The sequence below is a fragment of the Lynx rufus genome, unplaced genomic scaffold, assembly GCF_022079265.1.
Source record: "Lynx rufus isolate CCGP_SWC_20201006 ecotype Redwood Valley unplaced genomic scaffold, mLynRuf1.p SCAF_1, whole genome shotgun sequence".
NCBI lineage: Eukaryota > Metazoa > Chordata > Mammalia > Carnivora > Felidae > Lynx > Lynx rufus.
The window spans coordinates 145,019,837-145,032,531 of NW_025814823.1; the positions used below are offsets into that span (position 1 = coordinate 145,019,837).

At 39.1% G+C, this 12,695-nt stretch overlaps 1 protein-coding gene across 1 annotated transcript in view; it reads right to left on the minus strand.

The window, feature by feature from the left end:
- Positions 1-11,188, minus strand: part of ACOT12 (acyl-CoA thioesterase 12) — a 48,670-nt gene extending 37,482 nt beyond the window's left edge. Inside the window, exons 1-2 of the mRNA XM_047088572.1 lie at positions 11,062-11,188; positions 4,138-4,207 (exon numbers count right to left, since the gene is read on the minus strand). Of these exons, the coding sequence (XP_046944528.1) occupies positions 4,138-4,207; positions 11,062-11,188 (197 nt within the window). The remainder of the gene's footprint in view (positions 1-4,137; positions 4,208-11,061) is intronic.
- Between the last annotated feature and the right edge of the window lie 1,507 nt (positions 11,189-12,695).

The following is a 12,695-nucleotide window of genomic DNA, read 5'->3' on the forward strand; positions in this document are numbered from 1 at the left end:
TTCATAAGCTTTCTATAGTCTTCAGCATACGGATCTTTTATGCCTTTGGCTAGATTTATTCCTAGGTATTTTATGCTCCTTGGTGCAATTGTGAATGGGATCAGTTTCTTTGTCTTTCTGTTGCTTCATTATTAGTGTATAAGAATGCAACTGATTTCTGTACATTGATTTTGTATCCTGCGACTTTGCTGAAGTCATGTATCAGTTCTAGCAGACTTCTGGTGGAGTCTATCGGGTTCTCCATGCATAATATCATGACATCTGCAAAAAGTGGAAGCTTGACTTCATCTTTGCCAATTTTGATGCCTTTGATTTCCTTTTGTTGTCTGATTGCTGATGCTAGCACTTCCAACACTATGTTAAACAACAGCGGTGACAGTGGACATCCCTGTTGGGTTCCTTATCTCAGGGGGAAAGCTCTCAGTTTTTCCCCATTGAGGATGATATTAGCTGTGGGCTTTTCATAAATGGCTTTTATGATGTTTAAGTATGTTCTTTCTATCCTGACTTTCTCGAGGGTTTTTATTAAGAAAGGATGCTGAATTTTGTCAAATGCTTTTTCTGCATCCACAGGATGATATGGTTCTTTTCTTTTATTAATGTGATGTATCACATTGATTGATTTGCAAATGTTGAACCAGCCCTGCATCTGTCTGGGCTACTTGCACACTGCCAGGCTTATGGTGCTGCTTTGATGGGATCTGGTGTATTAGCCAGGGTGGATCTTCAAGGTGCACAGGGGTGGGAGGGGCAGACTCAGCTTGCTTTGCCTTTGGTGGTCTGCTTCGGGAGGGGCCCTGTGGCACTGGGAGGTAGGCAGATCTGTCGGAGGGATGGATCCACAGAAGCACAGTGTTGGGTGTTTGCGCAGTGCAAACAAGTTCCATGAGGGGAACTGGTTCCCTTTGGAGTTTGGCTGGGGGATGGGCGAGGGAGATGGCACTGGCCATCACCTTTGTTCCCCACCAAGCTGAGCTCTGTCTTCCAGGGCTCAACACCTCTCCCTCCCAGTGTCCTCTCGCCCTCCCGCTCTCCAAGCAGAGCTGCTGACTTTTAACATTCCAGATGTTAAGTCCCGCTGGCTGTCAGAACTCACGCAGTCCGGCCCCTCAGCTTTTGCAAGTCAGACTCGGGGACTCTGCCTTGCCGGGCAGGCTGCCCTCCACTGCCCCGGCTCCATCCCACCAGTCCGTGTAGCGCGCACCGCCTCACCGCCCTTCTTACCCTCTTCCGTGGGCCTCTTATCTACCCTTGGCTCCAGAGAGTCCTTTCGCCTAGTCTTCTGGCGGTTTTCTGGGTTATTTAGGCAGATGTGGGTGGAATCTAAGTGATCAGCAGGACGTGGTGAGCCCAGTGTCCTCGTACGCCGCCATCTTCTCCCAATCCATCAATATATGGTTTTCTGTAGGTAGTTTTCAATTTTCTCTTTTTATGATTCAGGTCCCATGTAAAAAATAGAAGAAGGCCCCTTTCCATGATGTTAGTGGCCACAAATCCTTTTTGATAACACCAACACAAAATGGCATAAAAAAACCAACCCATATTTCAGTGATGAGATTGCTAGTTAAGTGTAAGTTACAGAATTTAAGTTTGGAAAGTACGTGATAGATACTTTATTACAATACACTTTTGGAACTCCTAAATTAATAATGGCACTTCATCTAGTCTTAAGTAAGTTTGGGTTTATAGTAATTTGTAATTTTGCTGATATACAAACACCTATCAATTTTTTCTACTTCAAGGAAAATCACATAGCTAGTATGTGAGCTTAGTCAGTGGGTCTCTATCTGCATCTACAAGACTCTAGAATGTCAAGAGCTCTTTCAGTGACACTGCAGCTGCCTGTGAGAACAACCACTGAGAAGTGTTCAGTAAAAGTTGCTGATCACAAAAGCAGAAGCAGTGGGTTGGGAAAAGCACTGGATTAAGCATAAGGAAATCCAGACTCTAAGCACCCTCTGTCTCCTGGCTTGCTTGGGGAATTAGGCCTCAGTTTCTTGTTGTTACAAAGAGAAAGCTGGGCTGACCTATAAAGGTCTCTCTATGTCTATGATTCTAATTTCTACCAAAAATTTCTTCTGTATCAGCTTTGAAGAAGTGATTTTTTTATGTATGTGGTTTCATTTAACTTAATGTTGCTTGTATCTAAATAAATAAGTGCCAAACAGGTAAATGTAAACAGTAAGGTTGGGGAGATAAACTGAGTATCTCATTGGACAAGACTACTTAGGGCTTGAAAACAATGCCAACTACCCCCATGGTCCTTGAGAACCATCCAAGACCAGAAACAGATGACTTTCTCTCTTCCTTTTCCTTTTAAGTTATGTTCATGTCTTCAAGGATCAAGATATTCAGGGAAAAACAAAAACAAAACCAGAGATACAAACATAAAAACATATAATCCTCCTTAAAAAAAAAACATATAACGCTAATTTATTACAGTTATTAGTATAAACTATTTATTTTTTAAATGTTTACATTTATTTATTTTGAGACAGAGAGAGAGAGACAGCATGAGAGGGACAGATGGGGAGAGGGAGAGAGAAAGAATCCCAAGCAGGCTCCCTGCTGTCAGCATAGAGCCTCATGTGGGACTCGACCCCACAAACGAGAAGATCATGACCTGAACCGAAATCTAGAGTCAGACACTCAACCAACTGAGCCGCCCAGACACCCCCAGTATAAACTCTTTAAAAAATAAATAATTCTTAATTCTGTCCACTGGAAAAAAATCTAGAAACAATGACCAACCCTATATAAATGAGCACATTTTCTGCCCAAATTGTGATCTCTACTTACAATTTCTTTTGAAGAAATGTATGACTAAGTTTTTGTAAGGAAATGTAAAAGATGAGCCCATCTTGTCAGAATTGAAATGCATCAAATATGTTAAAATCCATGGGCTTACAATGACACCAAATAAAGAGAAAGAATTAAGCTTGTCTTTCCTAGACAAACTTTACTTAAGGGTAACCAGGTAATTAATGAGATAACGAGTCTCTCTACACAAATACTTCAGAAAATAAATGAAGAACAAATGATAGTATTAGCACATCACCATTCTGCCAATATGTAATGAAATAATGGTTCTAAGTAATGATCATTAGACATTATGTGCTCTTGACAAGAACTAATTTTACCAAAATATCAAACCTTCATCTGACCAATTTTTAGATGTAACTATCATTGTATAAGAAATACAAAGGGTGGGTGAACAGGTTAAACAGGGATACAATGAGCAAATACAAAATGTAAACTCTACAGAACAAATGACCAGGTTTCTTTAAAAAAAAAAAAAAACTAGGAGAAAAGAAAGAAGAGAAATTTTATGTTAAAAGCCCTATCAACCATATTCAATCCTGATTCAAGAAACCAATTGTTTAATTTTTTAAAAAATATCTTTTGAGGTCATTGGGAATAATGATTTCTGTTAATGGTATTGGTATTATATTATTATGTTTTCTAAAAGAGTCCTTATCATATAGAAATATATAATGAAATATTCATAAATGATGCCTGGGATTTCCTTTCACAATAATCTAGGTGTGTGGGGAAGTATGGAGAAGTAGTGATAAAACAAGAGTTTCCATGAGCTTATTATTATTGTAGTTGAGTGATGGTCCTTGGGGATATACTGTACTCTTCTATTTTTGTATATGTTTGAAACATTTGTTAATCTTGAAATGTTCTACAATAGGAGATGGTAAAGCACATAAACGCTCTCACACATTAAATGTTTTTCATAATTTAACATTTGTATTCACATGAATTAACGTTCACTCAACAACTTAATGATGAAATTCACCATCATAGATACTCTTATTATCATTAATTATTCTTCTTGTAGAGGAAGGAGCCATTAAGAATCAGCTTTTAGAAATCCAGCTCTGCCTCATACCAGAATGCATCCATTTGGAGAGCTATTTCTCAATAAAATCAGGACTATGAATTTCTACTTCAAAGTGTTTACTAAAAGTAGGTCCTGCAATTACTATTTTATTGATTTACATTAGGTCAAATATTTAATTAACAAATTGGATCATTGACTCCAAATAAACAAGCATAGGTAATGCAAATATATGTTGCAAATGAGCCAAAAAGCCCAGGAGAAAGGTGTGATAGAGCAATACCACTTACCTAGCTGTCTCCTCAAATTGTATGTCATCCACTGAGGCTGTAACACAGGAAATCCCAGCATGCTTTTCAGCTTCAAAAACAGGCAAAATTGTGTTAATTGTTATGTTTAAATATTTCAGCATAAGGGAAAAGAATAAAAGTTAAATGGATGTATTCTAGTAACTCATCCTCTGGTTCAGTGAAGTACCACTACGCCCACACTTAGAGATGACCTGGATCAATGACAGTTCTTTTGCTCTGTAAGTTGTACTTCTACTGAATGGAAATTATTGTACTGTCTTTGATTTGAAATTCAAAACCAATACCTAGTATATCTAGCTATTTAAATAGCAATTTTATTAAGTTAGTACCAACTTTAAATATTTTGTTAGATATGACCCTTCTTTTGTTTTAAAAACAATTCATCAAAGCTGTATCCATTATCCCACATAACCAGAAGCTGATTATATTTAGACCACTTAACAAGTATAAGTACTGAATAGTAAAGGAGACGCTGACATCAGACCCCAAATTGGAGAGCAACTTCTCTTGAGTAGCAGAGAAATATTCAGCATCTATTAGGTATTTAGTCAATATTTATTGTTCATTATTACCAAATTCTGTATGCAGTAATATGTTGGAGAGGAGAACATTAAATAGGGTATAAAGAGATTAGGGAAGAACCCTAGCTATCCATATTCCATGCCTGCATTTAATTTGTTGAGATATTTTTTGATTGTTGATTTTGCTTTATATAAAAATATCATAACTTAATCTCTTTAGGAAAAATGTTGACATGTGCTTCTGTCAGAATTTGATTTTGACGAACATTCAGTTAAAACCCAAACAGACTGCACCGGCTTTTTAAGTGCTTTGAACCTCATTTTAATTTTGGAGACTTCACTCTTTATTCTTCACACTTTTAGAGACATGAAAAAAAAGACAGTGAATTATACTAAAGTTGTATTCTTTGTGTGGATTACTTTAACTACAATATTACTTGATATTGCCAGGTAAAGAGACATGGGGAAATACTCCAGAGAGCAGCTATTTAGAACACTCCTCTCTATAATCTAATTTGTAGAAAATTGCGCATTCTGGTTTTATAAGTTGGAAATAACTAGCTGTTCTTCCAAACATGCACATAATACAAACTGAGTTACCAGAAAACTAACCATAGTTAGTGTGTGATTGATGGAGAGGGAATGACTGCCTTCCCAGCTATAAAGTTCAATGAGAGGAAGGGAATGTAAAAGTACCAGACTCTAGAAATACTCAAGATGGGCTCAATTGAATTCAGTGTATCAAACATTTGTTAAATTCCTACTGATTTCCCAATACTGAGAAGTCAGTGTTATCTCTTAATAAGTCTGCTCAGTGGCAATTAGAGAGCCAGCTACAGTAGATGCCATTTTAGAGCTTAAGATTTCCAGAGAACTACCAGATCCTTACAAATACAGGCTATAAGACATTCACTAAGGAGTACCTAATAGACATTCATTCCAGTTACCTGAGAGAACAGGATGTTGAGTTTATTAAACTATTCTTGTTAATAAAATGTTACCATGTATGCCAATATGAATAACCAGTTTTGAATGATTTAAATGATAACTAAAGTGCAATAATCAATAACACTAATTTTTTAAATGTATTTTGATTGTATATATCGAGTATCTATTATGTATATACAACACTATACTAGATTGCATTAGGGATCATGAACAAATATTATCATAATAATAGTTGCCATTTACTAAGCATTTATTATTGACCAGGCACTGAACTAAGTATTTATGCATGTAAATTACATGAGGTTGGTACTATTACTAGTTTCATTTTACAAACGAGGAAATCCAGGCTTGGAAAGATTGAATACAATGTTCTAAATAGTGATTTTGACTACAGAAGCAATAGGAACTCTCAGAAAAGACCAACCAAGGAACACTCTTCAGAGAAGTGCTTAGCTAAAGATGGGCTTCAGATACTCAACAGCCATGGTTTACACTATAGACTTTTAAGGGTCATGAAATTAAAAATAGAAAATAGAAATATGGGGAACCAACATATGATCACAATTTTTATGTGTGATTATATGCAGTTGTTTTTTTACAAGTGTGTCAGATATTAATTTAACAGGACCAGCTTGCTCTGGTTCTTGATTTTGATTGTCTTTCATACAGTATACTAATCAAAGTGAAGAAACTCTAAAGCTATTACTGATTTCCTGGGGGAAACAGAGACGCTGGAAACAGTAGCAGACTAGGTAAATGGTTGTAATCCAGATATGAGATGATGACTGATTAAAATGGTGGCATCTCCATTCATTCATTCCTTTAACTAATATTGACTGAATACCTGTGCTGTTGTTAGCCTCTATGTAAGGTGATGGAAATGTAAAACAGCCATGATCTCTGTTCTCTTGGAGACTAGTGGAAGCCATGGATTAATTAAAGGAATAAATAACAAAATGAATTAAGTGCCCTGAAGAAAACATCAATTTTATGGGAGTCATAACATGAGAAACTAGACCTAGCGAGGATGTCAGGGCAGATGTCCAAGTGGAGGGGATGCTTCAGCTGACATGTGAAGGATGAGTAGGATAAAAATAGATGTGTTGAGGAGGAAGAAGAGAGAAAAGGAGAGCACACTGAGCAAAAGGAACTGCAAAGATCCTGATCAAAGTCTTTAAGGATAAAATGCAGAAAGCAAGAAGGAGAGCTGGTACGGTAAGGCTGAAGGGTTGGCTAAGAATGGACTATGCACAGGGCCTTGAAGCTCTTGGTTGACAGTCTTATAATTATTATTGAAGATATTGGTTCAATATCTGTCTTATGGATTCCATTGTTTCTGATGAGGTCATAAGTAATTCTAACCAGTGTTCTCCTATGTATAGCACAGTGTTTTTCTCTGCCAGCTTTCAAAATTTTCTTTTCATCATAGTTTGCCTGTGATAGATGTGAGGTTTTGTTTTGTTTTGTGTTTGTATTAATCTTGCTTGGTGTCCTATGATCTCGAATCTGTAAATGTATGTCTTTCACCACATATGAAAAATTTCAGCTACTATTTCTTTAAATGTTTGTTTTATGCCTCAGACTTTCTCTCATTTCTTTTGGGGCTTCTTTTACATGTATGTTATACTTTTTGATGTGGTTTTGATATATCTGTTCACTTGTTCATTTTTTAAATTCATCTTTTCCCTTTTCTTCAGACTGAGTAATTTTTATTGTCCATCTTTATGTTTACTTACTCTCCTCCAATCAGCTGTTAAGCCTATCCAGTGAATTTTTAAATTTCAGATACTGTAATTTTCAGTTTGGGAATTTTCATTTGGTTCTTTTTTTAGTTTCTACTTCTCTCTTGAGACTTACTATCTTTTCATTCTTTATGATGATTTTTATTTTATGATGAGTTTTTATTACATCCTCAAGCATACTTATTATAGCTGCTATAGAATAATGGATGCTTAATTCTAACACTCGTATCATCGAGGCTTGATCACCATTATCTTTTCACTTAAGAATGCATCATATTTTCCTGTTTCTTTGTATATAAAGTAATTTTGGACTATATCCTAGCCATTGTGAGTGATACATTGTAGAAATTATGGGTTCTTACATGTTTCTCTAAACAGTATTGTTTTGTTTTTCCAAGTAAGTACTTAACTAAATTCCCACTATAAAACTCTATTTCCCTAGAGGTTGTAACAGCCCTTTCCCAATTCTTTTGGCATCATCTAGCAAGGCTGGAGTTTCTTCTATGCATGCATGATTCAAGCTTCACCAGAGATTTGAGCCAAAAATATAGATAGATTATACAGCTCTGCCTCTTCAGTTCTCTCCTCTCTTGAAACTTCCTCCTCACATTTAAGTAGCTGTGTTTTCCCCAAATCCTAAGCTCTTCAAATCAGCAAGTCTGTGGGTTTTCCATCAAAAATTTAGCTGGGAGCAGAGTAAGGTCTTTCTTCAGGCTTAAAGGCATTAAAAAACCAAAACAAAACAGAGAAAGTTAGCTAGTACCATTCTCTTCTTCCAAGTGTTGACTTCCAAGTGTTTAAATCTGCTTTTTTTTCACCTGTCAGTTGCCCATAAGTAGGTTTTATTTACTGTTTTATCCAGAGTTTATACCAGTTATCTATGTGCCTTTTTTTTTTCTAATAGGAGATACTTACTATGCCAGAAGAGGAATGCTTGTAACTCTTGATAAAGAAGACGGGGGGGGGGGGGTAAGATAAACAACGAATGATATGATCAGATTAGCACCTTCAAAAAATATTTTAGATGTAGTGTGGAGAGGACACCAGAATGAATGGAGATGATCAGTTTAGAAATCACTGCTGAAGTTCATATGAAGGATGATGATAGGTTGGCCTAGGTGGTGGCAGTGGAGCCACAGCAAGGTGGTTGGGTTTGAGTGATTTCTTTAAGGTAACACTGATAGGACTTAGTTCATGGTTGAGTATGTGGAGGGGGAAGCAAGGTAGAAAGAGGTATCAAGAAGGGATGACTCCTAGATTTTTGACTTGTGTTACTGGATGGACTGCATGCCATTCCTAAGAGAGTGAACCCTGGACAAGATTCAGAAATGCAATACAGAAAAGGGTGAGTTTGTGATATTTCAAAATAAGAAATGTATACAGAGGGTGGAGAATGACTCAGATATGGTTTCATTCCTCTAGGCTTAAGGAAAGACTAGAAAAATGGGACTACTGACAGAAATGAGGTTTAATGCCAAAATTATAGTGAACATATTTAATCTTTATTTAAATATTGAGAAGATCTTTTGGAATCTAGCAGTGTCTGGGTGTCACAGAAGAGCCTTAGGTCTATGGCTGGGATCATTATTTATCATAGTAATGGGCCTCTGGAAAAGTGCTGGTCAACAAGGAACTCTGGCTGGGAAAATGCCAGGAAAACCAGTTTTTGTACTACTCTTATCAAAGAAAGGACAGCACTATGGCGGAGCATTTCTCTGCCACAGATTCTGTTGCACCTTGACTAAATAACGTCCCTTGCTTATGTGGTGCTTCTCACCATAGAGTGTTTAACACAGGTATTTCCATGTTTCCAAACTAACTTTATCATAAAGGTTTCTTTAATGTTGTATTATTAGCAACAGAGCTATTAATCCAAAGTAGTTGGTTATCAATTGAATCAGTCTATGGCCTGAGTTTCCAAAGATGTAAAAAGGCAGACACTTTTCTGAAAATTGTAGCACAGCAATTGTTTATTCTTTACAGGACAGAAGCACAAAATGATCACTTCATTATTCACATAATGTATTCAGCTGCCTTGGCAATAGGCATCATTTTTATTAGCAACCTCAGTGATTTTTACACTTGTTTCCTTAGATGTGAATTAATTTTACATTTATTCTTCCATTATTTATGTTATTATAATCAACCTCAAATACTGATAAAAACTGTTAAGAGAGAAACTAAACAGACCTATCAACAAACAGAAAACAAACAAACAGATTGGCATGAATATATGACTAAATTTTGGGGGTGGTTAACACACGGGATTAGAAACTCTATTGCTACTCAGTGAGAAAAGCGGGGTTCTGTCATCATCTGAACTTTACTTTTGTCCTTTGTAAAATAAGAGTCCTAAGAAACATGATCTTAAGCTCCTTCCAGCTTTAGTTTTTAATCTTAACATATTTTCCTTCACAATATACCTTTGCCGGGTCTGTTCCTGCGTTATGCAAAGCCTGACTTCATTTCAGAAATGAGATTCCAAGTTTTGGACCCATTCATCACCAACCTACCTATCCATGAAAGCAGAGGTTTTTGTTTAGTGCTTACTAAGCACTGGAGAACTAACTTTAGCTTACATTCGAATTGGCCAGGCAGAAAATAAAGAGGTGAAGAGATCAACACACAAAATAATTACAGACTGTGCTAAGCAGTAGGAAGGAAATAAAGGGCATTCTGCTAAAACCGCTGGAAGAGTACAAATGTAAACAAGTGGTCAAGAAAGACTTCTCTGAGGAAAGGCTGTTTAAGCTGAGATGTAATGCATGGAAAGTGCAAAAGAAGGTCATAATGGTAAAATGAGAAGCAGGTGCAAAGGTCCTGAGAGGAGACGAAATAAGGTGTGGTAGCAACAAATTGAATGCAGAAGCAGATGTAAGAAAGGAGTAATCTATCAAACTAGATAGTAAAGAGATTTGCAAAAATGTAAACCAAGAGCATGCCTTTAAGCATAGTTTTATTACTGGTGAAAATAGTTATTTTTCAATAAAATTATGTCATGGGTTTATTCTTGTTCTTTTTAAATGAATTCATTTTAAAAGATTTTGAGGGTCTCCTGGGTGGCTCAGTCAGTAGGGCATCTAAGTTCGTCTCAGGTCATGATCTCAGGGTTGCTGAGTTTGAGCCCATCATCAGGCTCACTGCTGTCAGCCCAGAGCCCGCTTGGGATCCTCTGCCCCCCCACCCCCACCTCTCTCTGCTGCCCCAACCCAGCTTGTGCCCTCTCAAAAAATAAATATTTTAAAAAATAACAAAAGATTTCGGTGATGGTCAATATCAACAAAATAACCCACATAAACAAAAGTGCGGGGTCCTCACTTACCTAATGGGGTAAAGGAGTCCTGAGGCTGAAAGGTCTGAGAATCATTGGTCTAGGTCATTCCCGGTGTTGGATGAACTACCGCAACCATTAGGGTCCCCAACTACTCACAGCTGGAAATACCCTCTCCTTGCCTCTCTCTCCTCACGGACCCCGGGTCCAGGAATGGTGAGGACTGGGGCGCCAAGCGTCTGCTTCCGTACTGGGGTGGGTCGGCCTGCACCCCTGGCCTCTGGATCCTCTCATGTCCCGACCCCCACCACCCCACATCCTGGTATCCAAGCCGGCCCGCCACCCCCGCCACGCCGCCGGCCTTCCGCGCTCCCCTTCCGTCCCCCCCGCCCCACAGCGTCCCTCCGCGTCGGCCCCCTACCAGCCAGGCAGGCGGTGGCGTCGATCCACTTGAGAAGCTGCCCCGCGCTCAGCTCGCCGCGCGGGTTGGCGTGCGCGGGCTGGATGGCCTGGCTCATGCGCACCTCGGCGGGCTCGGGGCGCTCCATAGCCGGGCCCGCCGCGAAGCCCCTGGGCTGAGGACGTCGGGCCGAGCAGGTCAGCGCGGAAACCACGCTCGCTCCGCAGGGCACCGGCGCCGCAGCCCTGGGCCCGAGCCCCGCGCCCCGCGCCCCGCGGGCCGCCAGGGCACGTCCGGTGCACTGGCACGTGGGATTCCAGGTGCCGGGAATATCGCGAGGAGCGCGAAAGAGATCTCTCTTGGGTGTCAGAAGCCAAATCCGGGGCCACCAAGCTTGGCAAAGCTGGAAGCAGCCCGAATTTCTCAAGTGTAAAGGGAGGACAGCAGTACTTAGGTCAGAGGACTGTAGACAGAATTAAATGAAGTAATGTACGTAACTCATAGCGTGTGCCTGGCTGAGGTAATACAGGTGTTTGCTAAGTAAATAAGTAGTGAGGATAACAGCCATCTGAAGAACTTGACAGACGGTGGGAGGTTAAGGATTGATTTGTTAAATGTTGTCCAGAGAATGCGGACATTTTGCTTTAGAAACTGATTTTAGAGTGTTTGACTACCTTTTCTTCCCCCTGGCTGTTGACTGCCAGGTAGAGTGGACCCTCACTCCTCAAGCCCTTGTTCAAAATACAGCTTCTGATTCTTAGGATGTTAAAATAGCTCCCCCAAACCCTTTGTTATTGATCAGTGTGTTGTGAAATTACCCCCACTGCCAAGCAAACACAAAGTGCTGATGTTTGCAAGGACATGAGAATCACTCAACAAAGAAAGGCAATCTTTTGGTTTTAATCTAGAGAATTTAAGATTAGAAACTGTCGCCTCACTATTAATGATGCCAGCAAATCCCAAGAGACTCTTTTCAGGAGACAAAATCTAGAATATTAAATGAGAATTTTCATTCTCAGCTGTTAACACAAAGCAGCCATTACACTTTCTAGAGCTGAAATCAGTGACTTTACAAAGCAGTTCTCATTCAGGAAATAGAGACACCAGAAAACCTCCAGCATATAATAGATTCATAGTTATTGTATTGTTAGGGGTGGCTGCACCCAGGAGAGCATTTGCAGGTGAAGAAATGGAAGCCTGGAGAGATGAAGCAACATGTCAGACATAATAGGAACAGCTAAGAAAGTAGGAGCATGTGGCTTAAACTCGGGGCTCCTGATTGTCCAAAGTAGCTTACCACAAAACCTAATCGCTTTCAACAAATTGGTGATGCTTTCTCATTCCTTTACAGCCTGCTAAGCCCCAGCCTAGAGACGTTGGAATGGGACATTCTGGCAATTTTGCTTTTCCTTTTTTTTTTTTTCTGTTTTTTTTTTTTTTTTGCAAAGATCCATATTTCTTTTTTTTTTTCAATATATTGCTTTTCCTTTTAAAGATGTTTTGAGGGAACGAGCCAAACCATAAGAGACTCTTAAAAATGAGGATAAACTGAGGATTGATGGGCGGTGGGAGGGGGGGAGGGTGGGGGATGGGCATTGAGGAGGGCACCCGTTGGGATGAGCACTGGGTGTTGTATGGAAACCAATTTGACAATA